Source organism: Pelecanus crispus, chromosome 2 (assembly GCF_030463565.1).
Source record: "Pelecanus crispus isolate bPelCri1 chromosome 2, bPelCri1.pri, whole genome shotgun sequence".
Lineage (NCBI taxonomy): Eukaryota > Metazoa > Chordata > Aves > Pelecaniformes > Pelecanidae > Pelecanus > Pelecanus crispus.
In genome coordinates, this window is record NC_134644.1 from 57,026,786 (window position 1) to 57,047,694 (window position 20,909).

A 20,909-nucleotide genomic window follows, 5' to 3' on the forward strand; every position below is an offset into this window, starting at 1 on the left:
AATCCACTAATGAGGTCTGAACAGTTTCTATATATATTAGCTTAAGTTATGAAAGTATAACAGATAATTGCTGACATTAAGGTCAAAATCAAGCCCTTCATATGCTTCCAATGCAGCTGAGAATGCCTGAACTTTTTACACCAGCATTACAGACAGCATGACGAGAATTTAAGTTTCAAACATGCTTTCTGGAATTAAGTGGTGTAAGTATCTTTGTCCTATTGTTACCAACAATTCAACTATTTTCAACAGAGGGCTAGAAAAAACAGTTGCTGATTTTGTCAAGAAATGATCACGGCTAGGAGGCAAACAGTCCGAACTCTATTGCTTTTTAAGTGCAATAAAGTGCATCCGCTGCTGTATTCAAAGGTTTAAAAGAACACAAAATAAAGTGGAAACCATGACTGTTTGCTAAGATTAATAGATTTTTTTCCTTTGAAACAGACATTATTTTTGATTGAAGGCTATATTTGCGTGACTGCAAGAGAGGAAGTTAGCCTGTCAACTGCATTGTGACATCTGGCAATGGAAACAGCCTAAATTAATCCATTTTGCTACGGCGGTGGTGCAGGCCAACCCCTGCATTTCACCCTCTGATAGCGATTGCTTCACATGCACTGAATCAATTCCTGGCAACTGTGCAAAGCCTTCCAGTTGCAAAGGAGGAAAAGGAAAGGTGGGTCGACCAAATCATACAGAATTCATCTGAAGAGTTTTATTACATACCATACACCACTAATGACTCAAATTGTAATCTTAGCAGCAGCGCAGAAAGTTTTACCTGTGTACTTCCATATCCTACTCCTCTCTCAACTGCTATTGCTTGTGTGTTGCTTGTTTAGCTTGGCTAGTCTGCTGCAACCTGCATCTTCAGGCCTACATCAGCTGCTGCTTTTCTGTAACACTACAAGTAGTGTTGCAGATTCATAACGAAAGCAGCTTAATAAAACCTGAAAAAAGGCACAATAAAACGAGAGCATAAAGCTCCCCAAATTGTTCTCCGTAATATCTCTGCTTTAGCTTCTCTTGATACCAAGCCAAAGCTTCGATTCAGAAAGGTACTGATGTTTAAATGCAATAGTATCCTAATTCCTCTACAGAGAGCATTTAATCAGTATTTTTTAAAATAATCCACTGTCATATTTATAAGATGTAATCATTAATTTCAAGCAGTACAGTATATGTCTCCCATAAATCTGACTTACTTGCCTATTCAAAAAAGGAGGTCAGAAAGTGAATAAAGGCAAAACAAAGTCAAGTGCAATAAAATTTAATATTACATAGTAATTGATTTAAAATCTGATTTGTTTTTTTCTACAGCTGAGATTTCTGTAGCTCAATCAACACCAAGTTACGCTTGTAATTCAAAAAGATTGGTTTTGGATCAATATTTACCATTTTCAAACTTGGTTTTGTAAAGCAAAACATGGTTAAGAGTAGAACAAAGTTTATCATGCACATATAGAACAAAAAATTTGAGGTTTTTTTAACAAACAAAAGAAGGCAAGGAAAACAAGCAGAATAATGATTAATCTCATACTAGAGGTTTCATCTTTAAATAAAACAAGTATGTATAAGGCTTCACTCACCCACATGCTAACTAAGCACAGACTGATGGGATATTCAGAAGATACCACTGCGAGGTGAGGCAAACTACAAAGCCAGGAAGAAAACAGCTTATTGGACTACTTTGTTAATAGTGTAGATAAGAGCTTTGTGGACATCTACTGCTTATGGATGAGATTGCTGCACACAATAACTATGTAGCAAAAGCTAGATTAGTGAAGGAGATACATTGATCTAGCATATGCTTATTGACCTAGGAATTTGTTAAAAGTTTTCAAAAACCTGTTAAATATATGCCCACTAAGAGAGTAAATAATTACTCTCAGAACTTAGTACTACACACACTTATTCCTTTCCAGTAGCACAGTTAATTAACAATTTACACATTAAAATTAGTTATAGATGTTTTGGCCATAAACCAACATACAGAAACAACCAAGCTTTATGTTAAAAATGCACATTTATGTTGTAGTACGGAACTTTATTGCTCATGAGATCTAAATACCGGATATTTTCAAATACCAGCATCACTCCAATATTAAGTTTGGAGAAACACTACTGCCATGTTAGTAAATGTCAGTAAATAAAATACAAAAAACCAAGCATATTTCTTGACAGAGTAATTTACAAAGAACCCTCTAACTTTTTAGTCCTAAACAGAATTATGGAAGGCTTGCCTCCCAGTATAATTTGTGCTTCAGTGAACAAACTTAGTAACTTTAAAAGGGAAGAAAAAAAATTACTAGATCCTCTATAATACGCCGTAATATTTGAGTTTCCATTACATGTCTAATTTAATCTCTGTGGATTTGGAAAGGAGAAAATTCATAGGCTAGATCTGAGCCAAGCCTGCTATGTGAAACCCAAGAAGTTTTTGATCGTGACATGAAGCTCTATATCCTTAACAATCAAAGCACTTGGAGCCTGCAAAAAAACTCATTGTACGTTCTAGCCAAATTTTAATACCAAAGACCTTTAATACCAAGGACCAAAACTTGTTGGATGAATTACAGTTAAGGTTTTGTTTAATATCAGAAGTTGTGAATATCTGTTCAGAAAGACCAGGTTTCAAGTATCAAAAAGCTGAAGGGACTGCAAAATAAGGTCCATCTCTCTAACCTCTCTTTTGGCCAACAGAGAACTCAACACGTTTCTTAAATATTACTCTAGCTTTCCAAAACAAACAAAAAAAAGGCACCAGCTTTCTACTTGAAAGTCAGAGAAAGAGAGCATTAAGAGAAAATCATGTCTGGGATGCACGATACTTACTGGAGCTGCAGCATTATCAGCATTTATATAATTCTAAAAGTACTTTAAATATTTAAGATTGCAAGACACTCTCAAACCTGCTAAAGTGTACAGGAAAACGCTGAAGCATTTAACACTTTCCTCAGATTTGATACTTCAAGCAGATGAAATGGTAGAGGTTTTTTTTAATTTGTTTCAATGGATCAACAGGACTTTAATGTAACTACTTCAACTGAAATGTAAAAATGTTCAAATTTTTATTTTATTCTGTTTCTGCAAGTGCTAAATAAATATATATGCAAGGCCACTGAGAGAAACAGAACGCAATTCTTCCTCTCACTTTAATTCCTAAATATTTTACTAAGCTGACCCACAGAGAGGGATCACAGTGTTGACTTGGGAAACAATGTAGAGAAAACTGTTACTGCAGTTTTTATCTTAGTAAAAAATAGCTCCATTACATAAAATAGTAACAGTAATACCAAAGAAATGTTTATGCTTATATATTATTATTCTTTTTTGGGTCTGCTTCTCAAACCCAAATCCACCTTTCTGGTAAACAGATTAGCTAGTAAATACCAAGTAACTGTCACATAATAAGAACTGTATTAAAACTGGGAAAAAACCAACCAAACCAAACCAAAGTGAAGTGTTTAAGACTCTTTATTTTTGACCTGGTCTGACCCAGAGTGCACCTGACATATTCTGATGGTTTTTCAGTACAAAAATAAAGGAGGGTCTTAAAAAAAAAAAAAAAAAAATCTACCACAAAAACCCACCCCAAACAAAAAACCAATCTTGTTAAGGATACTCACTTAAGGTAAAAATGTACATATCGCACTTCAAACACACATATCCCATGTGATTGAGCTAATCAAATGGCTTTTGTTTTTGCCAGAAATTTTATCCCAGGGCTGAAAAAATCTCTCTTGACATTGAAAACTGGTATGACTCCACAGAAACTTGTGAATTCAAGAAACATGAATTTTCTGTCAGATTTTTTGATTAGAAAATTCATCTGCAGAATAGTAGTGATGACTGAACTTGCTCTGTTCTGTTGTACCCATAGCTATCAGAAATATGGCTTAACAGATGATGAGAAATACTAATTAAGAAAATATGCTTTCTTTTTTTTCTCACTTTTGCTATAAACTCAAACCTACAGCTGGAATTTGACATTCCACTGAAGAAGAGGGAAAGAGGGAGAAAAGGAGTTTTCTTGAATGTGGACACAGGGAAAAAGGAGACTTAAAAGAAAGTTTCTAATTCCTTATTCTTGCAACATAATCTCTTGCATAAACATGGTTTCTTTATATAACTCACCAATGGTCGAGCATCTTCTCGTTCTAGTATCTTCTGAGTCTGATCTGCTGGGAACTTCAGCACTGTTGTTATAACCTTGGCCATTGTCTAAAAAGAAATAGGTCATCTGTAAGTAATTTCATATGCACTAAAATGCTTTGAAATATTTTAAAATGTATTTCTTTGAAGAATACTGGATGCTATTTTTAGTAGTATCAATGGAAAATATAGTGAAATGAGGAAGATAAAACTACTTGTTTCACATCATGTATATATGACATGTCAATTATATGAAAACATGAAGCATCTTCATTTCACATTGTCACAAACTGCACATACTGTAATACGATGTAAGCTCTATGGTATCTATCCTCGAATACTCAAAGTCCATTATTAAGACAGTGTACTGTTACAAATACTGCTCCTACCACATTTGATCTTAATGCAGCCTTTCTGAAAAGCACATTTCAGGCACATGGCACCTGAGAGAGTCTGTATGGATTCAACTATAGTCACATCATCCAAATATTAATGTAAAGAAATGAAACATTGAGAAAGCATATCCAAACGTCAGATGTAGAACACCAGTTGTGTAAATATTTTTAGTGGGTATACAGTAACCCCATATTTAAATAGCAGATCATATAGACATCCTCAAACAGATGCAAGAATATCAAAGCTCTGTGCAAAATAGGCCATGATTATTTCCATTTTATAAACAGATGAGTGGGAAGAAAAATGGCATGAAGCAAGGTTCAGGTGGCTTTTACAAGAAAGGTCGAAGTAAGAGCTGCAGTGCAGCTCAAACAGAAGGTGATTGCTACAAAAGCAGTAACTGCTGCTCTTAAAGAATGTGGATGAGATAAGATTGCTGCTGTGAATGTCTACTGTTTATTACCAGTCTCACGTGTGGAATGAAGAGAGAGGCTGTAGCAACACAGCAGTTGCAGGACAAAAATTACTGCAGCTAGAAGTGAGAGCTAACGCCCTTTTTTGCAACAATTGTTTCAGTATATAACCTAACTAGGGATAAAAATGAAAAGAAAGCAAAACAAACCAAGCCCCGTTGAATCCTTTCAGCTCAAAAAGCTTAATTTTAACATATTAATAGTTCCCATAATTAAGAAGTTAAGTGCCTCTACTGCAGTTCCCAGACACACAAAGGAATTGTGCTCAGTGCCACAAACTAACGTTAGCACCTTTCTGATTTCTTTTGCCAAAATCCTCATTACAATTATTTAGGACTAAAAGATTAGAAAGCATTGAGCTTACAATCTATTCAAACTCTCTGTAACAGCTATCAAGCAAGCCCTCTCCTAACAATTGTCTACAGGACACAATGGTATGCAAATATTAAAGAAAAATCTACAAACACTGCAAATACTCCATGAAAGCATAGATACTTACGTGCCAACTTAAATAGGGACTATCTAAAACCTTTCCTGAAAACATCAATTTTGTAATTTATCACTAGCAATGACTTGAAATCATCTCCAAGTTTTTGAGGCCACTAGGGAGGTTTTGAAGAATTATTCAACGCTATTCACAGTTGCACAGTTACAGAAAAAGTACAGAGAAAGTTACAAGGATTGCAGAACTTAGGATAGCATATTTAATATAGGGATAATTACACCTATGAATAATAACTACCTTATCGCTCCAACAGTCTAATCTACTATAAAAACCCCCTAATAACTCTTTAAGTGTATGAGTACACACACATATGTTCCTGTGTGCACATCTCCATATCTACCTATAGAAAGGCCCTGAGCTTTCCCAAACATAATAGCTCTGCTATAAGAGATAATAGTTTCCATTCCCATTTCTTTCCAGGAAGCTGACAGGTTCAGATATGTCATCTCTGAAAATAATACTTTTACAATTATACCAATCAGTGCCATCTATAATTCAAGAGCTGCTGGTCAAAGGCAAAACCTTCAAAATCAAAGTTTTACAGAAATACCCCTTGTTTTTCTGCAATGCACAAGAGCATGTCAAGGTGCCAGAAAAATATCTACATAAATCTACTATCTCTGACACATATGTATTCCATTACATTCTTCCATGTACCTAGGCAATATCAACACAAACATTTATTACAGATATACAACCCTTGGACTGATTTTCTGGCCTTGGAACAGACTTCAAACAGCACAATGAAGTTACAAGTACAGCATCTAGAATTTCTGCAAGACTTAAGATTTAGTGTGCAGTACAGCTGGACAGTGCAACTGTTCACGTGTCTGTAGAAAATATTATTCTATTTGACCTAGTGGTTTATGCCATGTATTTCCAGGTTCAGATATTCTGAACAAGGGGCATGCTTAGAAAAAGCTGGCAATCTCATTTCATATGCCCTGCCATGGACAAGGCAAAAAATGAAGTTGGACTGGAGGGCAAGACAGTAAAATCCCCTAGCAAAGACATGCAGTTTACAAAGAATGTAACAGGTTACACATTATGACCATAATTCCTGACACTTAGATACTGAGCCACTATCAACCCTCAACATTTCTCTTCTGTGTATAACACCACTGATGCATTCGTTAATGTCTCTACTTAATATGATTCCAGGATCATTTACCAGGCTGCGTAACTGGCAATTCGTCCTAGACCGTTCGCACAGATTCTCTTGAACTCCTTTCAATAAAGGGGTAATAATGTCTATGGAGATCACCAATTCCACCGCTGAACCACCTCTGCGACATGGCATAGATATATGCACTATAAGAGGAGACCCTGCACAGAGAAAGGCCACCAGAATGATCTTACAAGAGACAATTAGAAAAAAAGTGCCCGTCTGGTCCAGGAAACCAAAAGCTGAGAGAAAGGAATGTCTGTACTGAGGAGGTAAATCTCAATACAGATCTTTTAACTCAAGACTGCGTTGGGGGAAAAAAAGCGCATGTTAATACTTTAGTAACACACTTAGACTGTGTATTCAAAGATTTTATCAACCACATTGTCATTGCTCGTGGTTTTCCAGTCACTGTAACAGGATGAAACCAGTTTTCAAGACACAGTTCAGTAAACTGAAGATTATATCATACAATCCCTATGAGAGCAGACACTAAGCTCAGTGTCTTCCTGCAACACATCTAACAGTTGAAAGAAAACCAGCAGATGAAATCAGCTTGAAAGTACTTTTTGAAGCAAAAGTGAAGAGACTAAAGTATCTTCATATTTAAATTAGTAAGAGTCCTAGCCTTCATTCCATTTTAATTTTCCATTAGTACATTCCAGTACAGCTACAATCTTGATCAACTAATAATAGAGGACTAGACAATACCAGAAATTCTTGCCTTCTTGCAATACATCAGAACATTTACCCTCAATTAAAAATTGCTAAGAGGTAATCAAATCAGTATGAACACACAATAGAGAAGAATACAAACACATTCAATTTTAAGAACTCTGTCATTCTCCCTTATGTATCTACATCTAGCTTCCCAAAGCTAAAAATTGTAGTGCTTTGAAAATTATTTCTGCTGGTTGTTTGTTTAAATATACTTCCCCTTTCAATCACATCAACTTTCAAACAATGCCTTCTCGAGTTATTGTAGAAACCAGATGTCTATCTTCTCTGATTTATCTTTTCTCCTCACAATCTTCACCTTTTTTTTGGGAGCCAGCGTGCAGGCAATGTTGTAATGGCATCTTCTGGTTAAATACAATGTAATCTCCAGGGCAAATACATACATATATAAGCCTCCAAATGCATACATACATATAAATGCATACATACATAAATTTATTACATATATTTATTCATATAGCTTTTAATCAAAGCAATTGAAAGAAAGACAGAAGAGAGACCTAAAGGCAATTTACTTTAGCACTGATTGTTGTTTGTTGCTGCTATTGAAGAAATCAACTGCAAATTATAGTACATCACTGTTAAAAAGGTAAAAACCCCTCACAACTTTACAATCCAAAGTTTTAAGGCATGTATAGTAATGTTTCGAAGATCAGTAAGAAAGAGCCTTAATGAGTGAGAAAGGTTTCAAATTAGGTTTCCCTGAATGCAAATTTGCTATGTGCATCAGCTATCTGCAATAGCCATCTGCATATGTCTCAAGACTTGTTTGAAGCTGAAACATTGCTGACATGTTTTTTTAGCATTTTCGCTTATCTAAGTCCCTCACAATTAAAAACCATAAAATCCAGTAATGTACGTATTTTTCTTTAATGATTTCAGTTGTTTGTTCCTGAAAGTAGGAGAGCCGTCCAATGAGCCACAGGCTTGTGAACAGAAGGTAACTAGTGATTCTGGGTTTTTTGGATTGCGGATTTGTATTTTTTAATAAAAAAGGAATTACTATCAAAGCAAAAAATGGGATAAAAAGAGAAAGAGGAATCCCATAAGGACAAGATGTCCTGCACAGACCAAGTTTTATTCTGACAGAGCACAATAAGAACAAAGCTAATTAACATAGAAACCTACATAAAACCTCTTCGCTTAATAGTAGTCCAAGTTGAAAGCAGGGCAACAAAGAATGGAAGAACTCCAGGGAGGAGAGAAAAAACAAATAGAAAAAAATCATCCACATAACATTTATCATCCAAGAAAAATGTTTGTGTTATGCCATACCTCTTTTGAACCTGGTCAATCTCTAAGCATCAGTATTTTTACAAGCTAGCAAAATTCCAATTTAGGAATGATTTCACAAGCTTGCAGCATATGACAAGAACCCTACTGTGCAGTTTTTCACTAATTTTAAGAGTAAATTAATACTATCTAGAGAAGGTATACAGATTTTAGAGCCTATAAAACATCTTTAAGCAACAATTAAAGAGATATTTCACCATCTTCAGGGCTAATAACAAACTATTATTTAATCCAACTGTTACTTATCATGTTTTTGTGTCAAGATGACATCAAAAGAGTACTTTTGCTAATATTGTGCATACCAGCTTTCACAGTACATTAAGCTTGACTGACAAGAGGACTTTTGCTAGTAAAACCATACCTACCTACAAAGGTTTTTGTCTTCACAGGTACATGGGTGAGAGATATGACAACCCCCCTCCCCCTGCCAGTCATCTTGGCATGCTGACAAAGTTCTTAAGGCATGGATCATGTCTCTTTAGAAAAAAACACAAAAGCCTATCGAATCCTGTGTCAGTAATAAACAGCACGTAATGAAACACAAACATGTGGTACTTCAAATATAAACAGTGAGGATGTTAAACTGTATTCTAACCTGAATCACATGTCACCATATGCAACTTTCCATACCTTTGTCTCACGACCCATCATATATTCAAAGAGCACTTTCCTCAAGTATTCAAACTCAGTAGGTTCCCCAAAGAGGGAAACTTCAGTATGGTGAAGGTTTCTGTCTGTGTAAACAAAAATAAGAGAATATTTATACTGAGAGTCACTCACATGAATCTAACTTTCACCCCAGCATGAAACTGAACAAGAACAAATGCCAGATTCTGCACCTGGCATGGAGTAACAGCAGACACAGAAAGGCTTTTGGGGGTGCTGGTTGACAGGAGGCTCAACAGGAGTCAGCAGTGTGCCCTGGCAGCCAAGAGGGCAAACAGCATCCTGGGGTGCATTAAATACAGCATAACCAGCCAGTCAAAAGAGGTGATTATCCCGCTGTACTTAGCGCTGGTGCAGCCTCGCCTTCAGTATTGGGTGCAGTTTTGGACCCCACCATTTAAAAAGGATGTTAAGGTACTTGAATGCATCCCGAGAAGGGCACCAAAGGTGGTGAAGGGGCTGGAAGGCATGTCCTCTGAGGAGCGGCTGAGGACACGGGGTTTGTCTGGGTTGGAGAGGAGAAGGCTGAGGGGCGACCCCACTGCTCTCCCCAGCTTCCTGAGGAGGGGACGTGGAGAGGGAGGTGCTGATCTCTGCTCCCTGGTACCCAGTGCCAGGATGTGTGGGAATGGCTCAAAGCTGCGTCCGTCAGGGGAGGTTCAGACTTGACATGAGGAAACATTTCTTTCCTGAGAGGGTGGTCAAACCCTGGAAGAGGCTTCCTGGAGAGGTGGTTGATGCCCCATGCCTGTCAGTGTTTAAGAGGCATTTGGACAATGCCCTTAATGCCATGTTTGAACTTTTGGTCAGCCCTGGAGTGGTCAGGCAGTTGGACTAGATGATCATTGTAGGTCCCTTCCAGCTGAACTATGCTATTCTATTCTGTTCTTCCTACCTCCTCCTTTCCCTACCAGTACATGCTGAGGAAATACCTGATGCCATTTCTTCACAGCCCTGCATTAGCAGAAGGCATTGAACAGGTAACCACGTCCCAGCCTGGGCACTGGCTCTGTCACATTGTGGGAAGGAGGCATGTACCTTCTGATGGGGGTGAGGGCTGTGGATTGTCTCAAGATAATTGGACCATCTGAACAAATTTGCAAAAAGCAAGTGTCAAGTGCAGTGTTTGAAAGTCGTCTCTGTTCATCCAGCTGAGCTGGGCTTCCACAGGATGGCAAAACCCCGCATCTCTGACGCTAGCGAGGCTCAAAGATCAAGCCCTCAGTCTGAAGCCAGACGTTCTCCTCAACTAAATGGTTGCAAATCTTTTTGAGGCAAGCAATATCTGTTCATTTCCTGTGGATTTTTTTTTTTTCTCCTGGTACTCATTTTTAGAAATGCCTGAGCTGTTTCTCATGGGAAAACATGCTAAAACACAAGGGGCTGAGAACAACAGTACCCCCTCAGAGCAAAGGTCCCTCTGGCCCAATACCCTTGTCTCCCAAGTGTCCACCCACCAATGTCTGTAGGAGGGCACATGAGCAGTGCAAGCCTACTTCTGCCAGGGTCCTGGGGGTGCTCACAGACCTCAATGGCTGGGACCGGCCTCTCCCCTGGGACCGCCACCCACACCGCCTCCTGCCCAGGGCCCCGGGGACGTGTCTCAGCTTAGCCCGGGGCCTTCAGTCCCTGCCCGAGCCACGTTGTAGGTGTGCCCGTCTCTGCCCCTGTCTGCTGGCTGGGCCTGGGACCGGCACTGCAGAGAGCTGCTCTCCTGGGGGCAGCCCTCAGGCCTAGGTCACGGCTTATCAGGCAGAACTCGAGGCATAACATAGCACAACTCTTCTGTTCTATTCCCTGTGCTCACCATGAGTTGAATAACTATGAGACTGTTATTTGCCCGAAATGTCAGGGGTTTTTCAGCTCCAAAACCACTTCAAGGACACATATCACAAAGGTTACAAGTGGAAACAGGATTTTACTTGATTTTAGTTATTACTGTGTCAGAGCAGAAGATCTTGCAAAGGAACTCTAATCACAAAAAGAGTAAATGCCCAGACACGTAACATAAGAAAGATCTGTAAAATCTAATATCTGTATTGTTAAGAATTGTAAAGAGTCATAAAATGTATATTTAATTAGCCAGGACAAATGGATAATTCCTCCCCGTTCACTTTCAAGTGCCAGTGCCTACACTACACCCCCTGGGAATACAGAAAGCTTAAGAACTCTAATATAGAGCTCTTTTAACTGTATGACATAAAAACAAACATCAAACAAAATGCTGTGTGATTTGCTCATCTGAAATCACACACCAGCTCTATTATAACAGACAAGACAAAACAAGGGTAAGGTGTCATAAAAATATTATACGAGTGTTTTAAAGAGACTGACATTTTAATAAATTGTCTAAACCAAAGTACATCTTTCAAACAAACGAAAAACTTATTTGTGATGAAAACTGTGTACTTACCTCTGTATGGTGTTCCAACTGATGGGACGTACATGTTCTTCTCATAATTTTTCAGCCGGTCTTCCAGTACATGAATCTAAACAGAGAACAGTCAAAATGATAAACGGTGTTCACAAGCAGCTAAAATAAGCGTAATTGAAACAGTTTTCAGCTCAACACCATCTCCTCCTACGAAACCAAAATACATTTGCTTTTTAAGGAAGGAAAACATTAAAAATTGTGTTATTAAAAACTGTCCCTGAACTACTTAAGGAAATGTGTATACATGTGTATATACACATAAGAGTATCTATAGCAAATGTTATGCATATGTATTTATATACACGTGTCTATTTTATACATATAAGCATACATAAAAAGGAAAATGTGACAAAAATTGTACTTAACATCTAAAAAGGTTTAGTTTAGAAAAAGAAAAGATCCATAATTTCACAAAGTGCTTCGTTCCATTTTTCACTGTGCAAATGTTTTGCTAACCTGTATCACAAGCATGTGGTATTTTCATTCTCAGGGGATAGAGGAGCACTTTTGAAAGCATACAGATCTTCTGAGAGCAAGTATAAATCAAAACTATTTCACATGCATATTATTTCCATAGTACCTGTGTGGAGATGTGCTACATCATCACTTGAAAAGAACAAACCTTTTAATACTGCAAACACAAAGTATCAAAGAAGAATACTTGTTCAAACAGCACGTTTACCTGCTCTTTGAACTCCTGCTCTTTCAGTTTTGAATCATTGACTAGTGTTGTCTTCTGTGCAAGCTGTGCCTGAAAGAACAGCCACATATGGAAATCATCAAGAAACTGCTGAAGACTCCTTTGAACACACACAAACTTATAAGCAGTATTTCTGCTTTCAAACTGCTGTGAAACAGAATTACCTAGAAAGCAAAATCAGTAAAATTTAAGACTTACCTGAAGTTCTGTTATTGTGACCTAGAACAACAACAAAAAGAATTTAGATTAAAATGTATGAAAAATACTGAGTATATCAAGCACTGGATATGGGTAAAAAAAGAAAGAAATATCAATCACCTTGTGATACAGTGTGTTGATTGAGGATGATAAAAATTTAAATGACCAAATGACACATATAGTTATAAAAATAAGTAGTCTCAGAAATAGAGTTTAACTTATTTGTATTGACAATACATAAAGCTTGTATTTAAATTCTCTCATTTGATTTTGTAAAAAAATTATCATAAATATAACTTCAAGTACCTAGCATTTCCAAATCTTTACAAAATGCATATTGGAGATGAATGATAATCAAGTGAGTATGAAGCACATGCCAGAAAACCCTAACTACTATTAATACTATTCACAATACTGTATTTTTTTCCTTAACTGTCCAAATTGCATTTGGAAACGTGAACATTTATCTGAAAACAGCTTCAGCTCAAGAGCTTCATGAGCTCTACATCTTGCAAAGATAGCAATGTTTATGAAGTACAGAAACAATTCTAAGCTGAAATTTCTATCTTTTAGTGTTCCAACTCTAAGGAAAATAATGCTTTAGTAGTCATGGGTATAACTCAAGGTTGTAAAATAACGTTAATACCAAATAATTTGTGTGTGAAATTTCTTTTTTTTTTTTAAGGTAACCTAAACCATAACACAGAAGTGGTACGTACTACTTGTTTCTTCCCAAGACTCTTTGGAATTGTGTTGAAAAGGAAAGCTATTCCCTATCTCTGTAGGTTCATAAAACCTGTGGGTTTTCCTACACTCCACAAACATAATACAGGGAAAATCATTCCTCTGTGGATCTCAAACCTGTAAGTGCAATTCTTGCTTCTGAAGAGCTCAATCATCTAACCAGACATTTATTTTCTCATGAAGAGAAACAGTTTCTGATATTTTTACATCCCAACACTTACGCTTAAGGATGTTAGTATTTGCCAACTGTTTATCACAGACAAATATTGTTCAAATGTATAGTTACGCTTCATGTCAAAGTGAATACATTATGTGTGATGTGTAGCCTAGGCTGACAACAAGCAGCACAGGAGGTTTTATAAGACAAACTTCTGTGACTTGGGAAACTCCAAGTTTAGACAACAAATGTATCAATTGCCCACAAAAAGTTGTTTCCAGTCAACGGAAGAGTTCTGAGCTGCTATTATATCAGTTGCAAATACATGCTATTGTACCAGGTAATAGCAAAATTGATTTCCTACAGACGTATCAAGGACAGGCAGTGGACAAATTAAGAAAGGTAAGAATTAAGAAGAACAACAACTCTTAATTTCTAAGGAGGAAGAAAGAAAACTATGTCCTGACCGCAGAACAGACCGTGTCAAAGATTGAGAATCCAATCCTGAAATATTGATAAAACAAGAACTGGAAGCCCACTTACTCACAGCACTCTAAATAATTGAGCTTTGACTGGACTAGAAGATGTACCAGGAACTATGTGCATATTGAGTAACATAATCTGACTATTAGAATAGTTACGTTGTTTTGACATGAAGTCACCATTGCGAATAGTATGAAATATGAAATTCACATTCAGTTAAATCAGAGCTATGCAACAGAAAGCTTGTGAACAATTTGCTAAATCTGAATTTAGTTGGAATTCTCAAAATTACTCAAGAAAGCTTGATGCCCATATGCCAGCAAAATCACGGATACTTAACTGCCTTACACTCACCAAAAAATCCCATTCTTATTCTGCAAGCACTTCGAACCTGGATGCTTTAACTGCACGTAAGTACGTGCACTACCACACAACCTGGTTTTCCTCCCCTCCAAATGAGACATCATTTATCCTTTAAAACAAAGCTATTTACCAGCAATGGAGTTCTCTCAACTGGTTTATACCCGCCACAGATGCAACAACTCCTTCGAGTTTCTCCAAAGTCTGCCATAGAAACTCCAAGGAGTGGAGAACTGTGGATAAGATTCCAAAGACAGGCAAAATTAGCTGTTTATTTTGTTTAATGCAATCAGATTCATCTTTACATAGAGATATAATATTTGCAATATTCAAATATTTTACAGTACTATGCTACCATTGCAAATCTGTGTGATGCATTTCTGGGAAAAACTGAGAAATACATGAAATACAATGAAGACCTCTCTGTCCATAGTTGATATATTCAAGGCACTATTTCAGAGCCCTTTGGAATTTGAAATTTAAAAAAAACACACTAAAAATGACCCACTGTGATTTCCTTTCCTTCTAAAGGGCTTCCAGTAAAATCAACACAAAACACACATGTAGCAGGCAAATAATTTTTTTTTTTAACCCACCTTAATAATCACAACACAACTGGACTTTTTAACATACCATTTAAAAAGGTAGTATCAAATACTGTAGACTCTAAAGAGGTTCACTTTTGAAGAAGTTAACGTCTAAAAGAAGAGAAACTGTATGGGAAAGTGAAGGCCAGATATATAAATAAAATCCAATTAAGAGCAAACTACAGAATTTTATGAAGACTAAGCATTTCATATCTAAAGATAAAAAAATAAATGTTAGTGCCAGCTCACTTTTTCACTGTTCCAACGTTCCTCTTCTGCCATCCTTTGTTTGTATTCCTTTTGCAAGTCTTCTAGCTGTGCCTGCAACTCATGAACTTTTGCTGTCATCTCTTCTTCACGAGCCTTCAAAATACAGGAAAAAAAAATTACTTACACAATGAATCATCTAACCATTCAAAACCTTAACTACAGTGGACAGCGTCACGGTTTAGCCCCTGTCAGCAACCAAGCACCACACAGCCACTTGCTCACCCTCCCCCCTGCTGGGATGGGGGAGAGAATCGGAAGGACAAAAGTAAGAAAATTTGTGGGTTGAGATAAGAACAGTTTAATAATTGAAATAAAAATAGTAATAAAAATTGTAATGAAAAGGAGAACAACGAAAGAGAGAGAAAGAAACAAAACCTAGGGGGGAAAAAACCGAAGTGATGCAACCGTTCACCACCTGCTGACCAATGCCCAGCCAGTCCTGGAGCAGCGATTGCTGCTCCCTGGCCAACTGCCCCCAGTTTATACACTGAGCATGACGTCATATGGTATGGAATAGCCCTTTGGTCAGTTTGGATCAATTATCTTGGCTGTGCCCACTCCAGCTTCTTGTGCACCTGGGAGAGCATGGGAAGCTTAGAAGTCCTTGACTGGTGTAAGCACTACCTAGCGACAACTAAAACATCAGTGTGTTATCAGCATTATTCTCATACGAAATCCAAACCACACCACTATGCCAGCTACTAGGAAGAAAATTAACTCTCTCCTAGCCAAAAGCAGGACAGACAGAAAAGCAATCAACAAAAGAGTTATGCTATACACAGAAAGAACACGCTTGAAATTCAGTGTGAAGGCTAGTTACACTACAGGATTAGAGAAGAGAGCAAGAAACAAACGTAGGAGCTTAACAAGATTTTGCAGGCCTTCAACAATCGAGATTGCATAGTTTGGATTACAGTTAGTTTTTTGAAAATTACAAAAAAAGAGCTATTTCTATCAGGCACTAAAACAGCATTCAAGTATAATCCAGTAAGTGTATTACTGGAGAGGTTGTGCTTGCTTATATGACCTTCATGAAAGGGACACATGATAATAGTTACTTCCTGTACTCTGGAATTGACAAGGACTTAAATCTTTTCCTCACTCACTCTCACAAAGGTGTTCCTAAAGCGGTTTTAAGCACATTTTCAGAAAAAATGACCCCATTCACAAGGGTTCAGAGGGCACTGTGCAGCGTGAAGGAAAGAAGCAGTGGCAAGAATGGTAGGGAGGAAATGAACTTTTCCTGTATGTTTTATGACAGTGTGAAGGGTACATTTATAGGAGAAAAATATGATGACCTAAATCCTAGCAAGTTAATCCACCTACATTGCACTTCGCAAAAAGAAATATTTTTAAAATTTGTGTCCCCTCTGGCCTTTTTGTGAGATAACATGTTAGGGAGCTTATAAAACAGCACTCCAATTCACACTGCATGTCTCCACTGCTGAACTAAACTAAAACCCTAGTTTCAATCATGCTAACCACTCAGGGCAGTGAGCTGCCCACTCTGCTATGCAGTAGTATTTCAGATCAAATAAGTGCAATTAATCAACTGTCATTAAGACAGAACTGCTGAGCAAAATTTTGTTCCATTCAAAATCTCAGGAGTACAAGCTGTAGTGATACAGAATATGCACTGGAAAAAGCAAGTGCATTACTAGAAAGCTGGTCCAGGCTTAACAGACTTAGGGTATGCCATAAGTAAAAAAAGAATTATTTCCCTGTAAGGCCACTTTTTAATGTGTTCCTTGCTCCCTACTTAAGAATAAAATACCCTCTCCATGCAGCCCCTTGGCCCGAAAACTACCACCAAAAAGAAACAAAGCACCACCCCTGCACCCCCCCAAAGCTAGTGAATGAGAAGTCACAGTACCCAAGCAAGTTTTACAGCCTAGAAGTTTTAAGAATATCCATCTTCAATAAAAACCTTGCTCAAACATCATGACCCCCAAACAGAGTTATTTTTTATTCATTCACATGATTTTTCTACGCCCTCAAAAATAAATCAATGACTAACCTTTTCTAAGATTTTTTTTTTAATAGATGGTTACACTCGTCTAGTTAAAAACTCTCAATACCTGGCATATTCAGTTGCTTCTGTTTTCCCTTGTATGAGGTTTTCTGGAGGTGTTTTGGGGGGTGGCGGTGGTGGTGGTTTTGGGTTTTTTGAGGGTTTTTTTACATCAAGAATCTAAAATCTTACAATTTCTAGACTACTGTTCACTGAAATAAATCAAAATTGCATGCACATCATTCTTAGTCATAGAAGGTAGTTGAAATGCAGAAAAGAAATGCAACTCAAAATGATGAATGACACTTCTGTAAAAGGGACCTACCTGTGAGCCACTATTTTTATACACCCCTGAATAGAGATTATAATTTAAAATTTGAAATCATAGAATCATAGAATGTTTTGGGTTGGAAGGGACCTTTAGAGGTCATCCAGCCCAACCCCCCTGCAGTGAGCAGGGACAGCTTTAACCAGATCAGGTTGCTCAGAGCCCCGTCCAACCTGACCTTGAATGTTGCCAGGGATGGGGCCTCTACCACCTCTCTGGGCAACCTGTGCCAGTGCTTCACCACCCTCATCGTAAAAAACTTCTTTCTTATGTCTAGTCTAAATCTATTCTTCCTTTAGTTTAAATCCGTTATTCCTTGTCCTGTCACAACAGGCCTTATTAAAAAGATTCTCCCCATCTTTTCTGTAGGCCCCCTTCAAGTACTGGAAGGCCGCAATAAGGTCTCCTTGCAGCCTTCTCTTCTCCAGGCTGAACAACCCCAACTCTCTCAGCCTGGCCTCATAGGAGAGGTGCTCCAGCCCTCGGATCATTTTGGTGGCCCTCCTCTGGACCTGCTCCAGCAGGTCCATGTCCTTCTTGTGCTGAGGGCCCCAGAGCTGGACGCAGTACTCCAGGTGAGGTCTCACCAGAGCAGAGGGGCAGAATCACCTCCCTCGACCTGCTGGCCACGCTGCTTTTGATGCAGCCCAGGATACGGTTGGCTTTCTGGGCTGCAAGCGCACATTGCCGGCTCATGTCCAGCTTTTCATCTACCAGTACCCCCAAGTCCTTCTCTGCAGGGCTGCTCTCAATATTAGGTATATCAGGAAATAATTAGGTGTCATGTGGGGTTCCAACATGTTACAGAATCTGTATTTACAACAAGAACTTATTGTGCTATACAGCATCTGGCATACTCTGAAAATAAACTGCATGCTATTCGGATTTAGTTACAGTTATAGACTAAGACTTCAATAAAGTAATTTCCCAAATCTTAACCACAAGGGCTATCCTGTATTCACATGGGAGGCATTACAAAAATGAAAGAATACACACCTGAAGTTAGATATTTTATTTTTAGCTCATAGATAGACTTAAGATAAGCTAGCTGGAGCACAACATTCTATTTTTCTCTAATTATATACTTTAGTTGAAGAAAAAAGACTTAGGCCTCAAATTACAGGCTATGCTGATTTACAAGTCCTTTAATTAGGGAGACTTTAATGAAATCTTATGTGATAAAAGTTTTCATGAAAGATAAGAAAACACCAGATAAAGCAAGAGAAGTACCAGGGAGCACTTCATAAATAAATCACATTAACAGACTAAATGATTCCTGTTTGTCTTTAAGGATATATAATCAAATCAAGTTAAGACTACTTTTTAGCATCATTAACCATGTTTAAAATGCAACAAAGAGCTACAAAGTTATATGAGCAAAATTCATTCTTGCAATTGGCATTATTTTTGCTTCATCTTCTTGCCATGTATGACAGAGACAAACCTCTCTGCATAAATGTCTTGATGCCAAATTTCTCAAACCTATCATGAGCCAAGTCAGGTGTAAGTGGGGTAATAACTGGTAACTTTAGGCTAAATTGAGAAAACCTGTACATCTGCTGATGCATACGTTCCTATTTCTATCAGAGATCTCAATGAATATGACATACAATCAATTTAATGTAAGTATTTCTTAACTTTTGAGATGTTTACAGAATCATAGAATCATTTAGGTTGGAAAAGACCTTTAAGATCATCAAGTCCAACTGTTAACCTAGCACTGTGAGGTCCACCACTAAACCATGTCCCTAAGCACCACAACCACACACCTTTTAAATACCTCCAGGGATGGGGACTCAACCACTTCTGGGCAGCCTGTTCCAATGCTTGACAACCCTTTCAGTGGAGAAAATTTTCCTAATATCTAATCTATACCTCCCCTGGTGCAACTTGAGGCCACTTCCTCTTGTCCTATCGCTTGTTCCTTGGGAGAAGAGATCAACACCCACCTCACTACAACCTCCTTTCAGGTAGTTGTAGAGAGCGATAAGGTCTCCCCTCAGCCTCCTCTTCTCCAGACTAAACAACCCCAGCTCCCTCAGCCGCTCCTCATAAGGCCTGTGCTCCAGACCCTTCACCAGCTTCCTTGCCCTTCTCTGGACATGCTCCAGCACCTCAATGTCTTTCCTGTATTGAGGGGCCCAAAACTGGACACAGTATTCCAGGTGCGGCCTCACCAGCGCCGAGTACAGGGGCACAATCACCTCCCTGCTTATGCTGGCCACACTATTCCTGATACAAGCCAGGATGCTGTTGGCTGCCTTGGCCACCTGGGCACACTGCTGGCTCATGTTCAGCCGGCTGTCTACCAACACCCCCAGGTCCTTTTCGGCCAGGCAGCTTTCCAGCCACTCTTCCCCAAGCCTGTAGCGCTGCATGGGGTTGTTGTGACCAAAGTGCAGGACCTGGCACTTGGCCTTGTTGAACCTCATACAGTTGGCCTCGGCCCATCGGTCCAGCCTGTTCAGATCCCTCTGCAGGGCCATCCTACCCTCCAGCAGATCGACACTCCCACCCAACTTGGTGTCATCTGCAAACTTACTGAGGGTGCACTTGATCTTGTCCAGGTCAGTGATAAATATATTAAACAGAACTGGTCCCAATACTGAGCCCCAGGGAACACCACTTGTGACCAGCCACCAACTGGATTTAACTCTGTTCACCACAACTCTTTGGGCCCAGCTATCCAGCCAGCTTTTTACCCAGTGAAGAGTACACCCGTCCAAGCCACAAGCAGCCAGTTTCTCCAGGAGAATGCTGTGCGAAACGGTGTCAAAGGCTTTACTACAGTCCAGGTAGACAATATCCACAGCCTCTCCCTCATCCACTAAGCGGGTCACCTCATCATAGAAGGAGATCAGGTTAGTCAAGCAGGACCTGCCTTTCATAAACCCATGCTGACTGGGCCTGATCACCTGGTTGTCTGGGCCTGATCACCTGGTTGTCCTGTACGTGCTGCATGATGACACTCAAAATGATCTGCTCCATAACCTTCCCCAGCACCAAGGTCAGACTGATGCAATACTTACGCTTATACATATGCTTGCAATACTTTTTCAGGAAAAAAGCTAACAAATTCTCTAAACTTTTTTTTTTTCCTTCCCTAAAATAACAGAAACAAAACACTCACACTTATACCATTACCTAAAAAAGGAACACATACTCTGAAATTTAAAATATCAAAATACAGCTTATTGCAGTTCCAGGCAACTGTCATTGCCATCATCAATCATTTTTGGCAAAAAA

The 20,909-nt window shown here is 38.6% G+C and overlaps 1 protein-coding gene across 3 annotated transcripts in view; it reads right to left on the bottom strand.

Moving 5' to 3' along the window:
* The window catches only part of GOLGA4 (golgin A4), a 73,459-nt gene that overhangs the window by 1,250 nt on the left and 51,300 nt on the right, over positions 1-20,909 (bottom strand). The window contains exons 19-25 of one of the 3 annotated variants that reach the window (XM_075704667.1): positions 15,304-15,417; positions 12,724-12,744; positions 12,508-12,576; positions 11,805-11,880; positions 9,356-9,459; positions 4,138-4,224; positions 1,615-1,653 (exon numbers count right to left, since the gene is read on the bottom strand). In XM_075704667.1, coding sequence (XP_075560782.1) covers positions 1,624-1,653; positions 4,138-4,224; positions 9,356-9,459; positions 11,805-11,880; positions 12,508-12,576; positions 12,724-12,744; positions 15,304-15,417 — 501 coding nt within the window. In that variant the 3' untranslated portion in view covers positions 1,615-1,623. Of the gene's footprint in view, positions 1-1,614; positions 1,654-4,137; positions 4,225-9,134; positions 9,202-9,355; positions 9,460-11,804; positions 11,881-12,507; positions 12,577-12,723; positions 12,745-15,303; positions 15,418-20,909 lie in introns of those variants that run through there. The other 2 variants (XM_075704668.1, XM_075704669.1) reach the window with 2 other exon arrangements.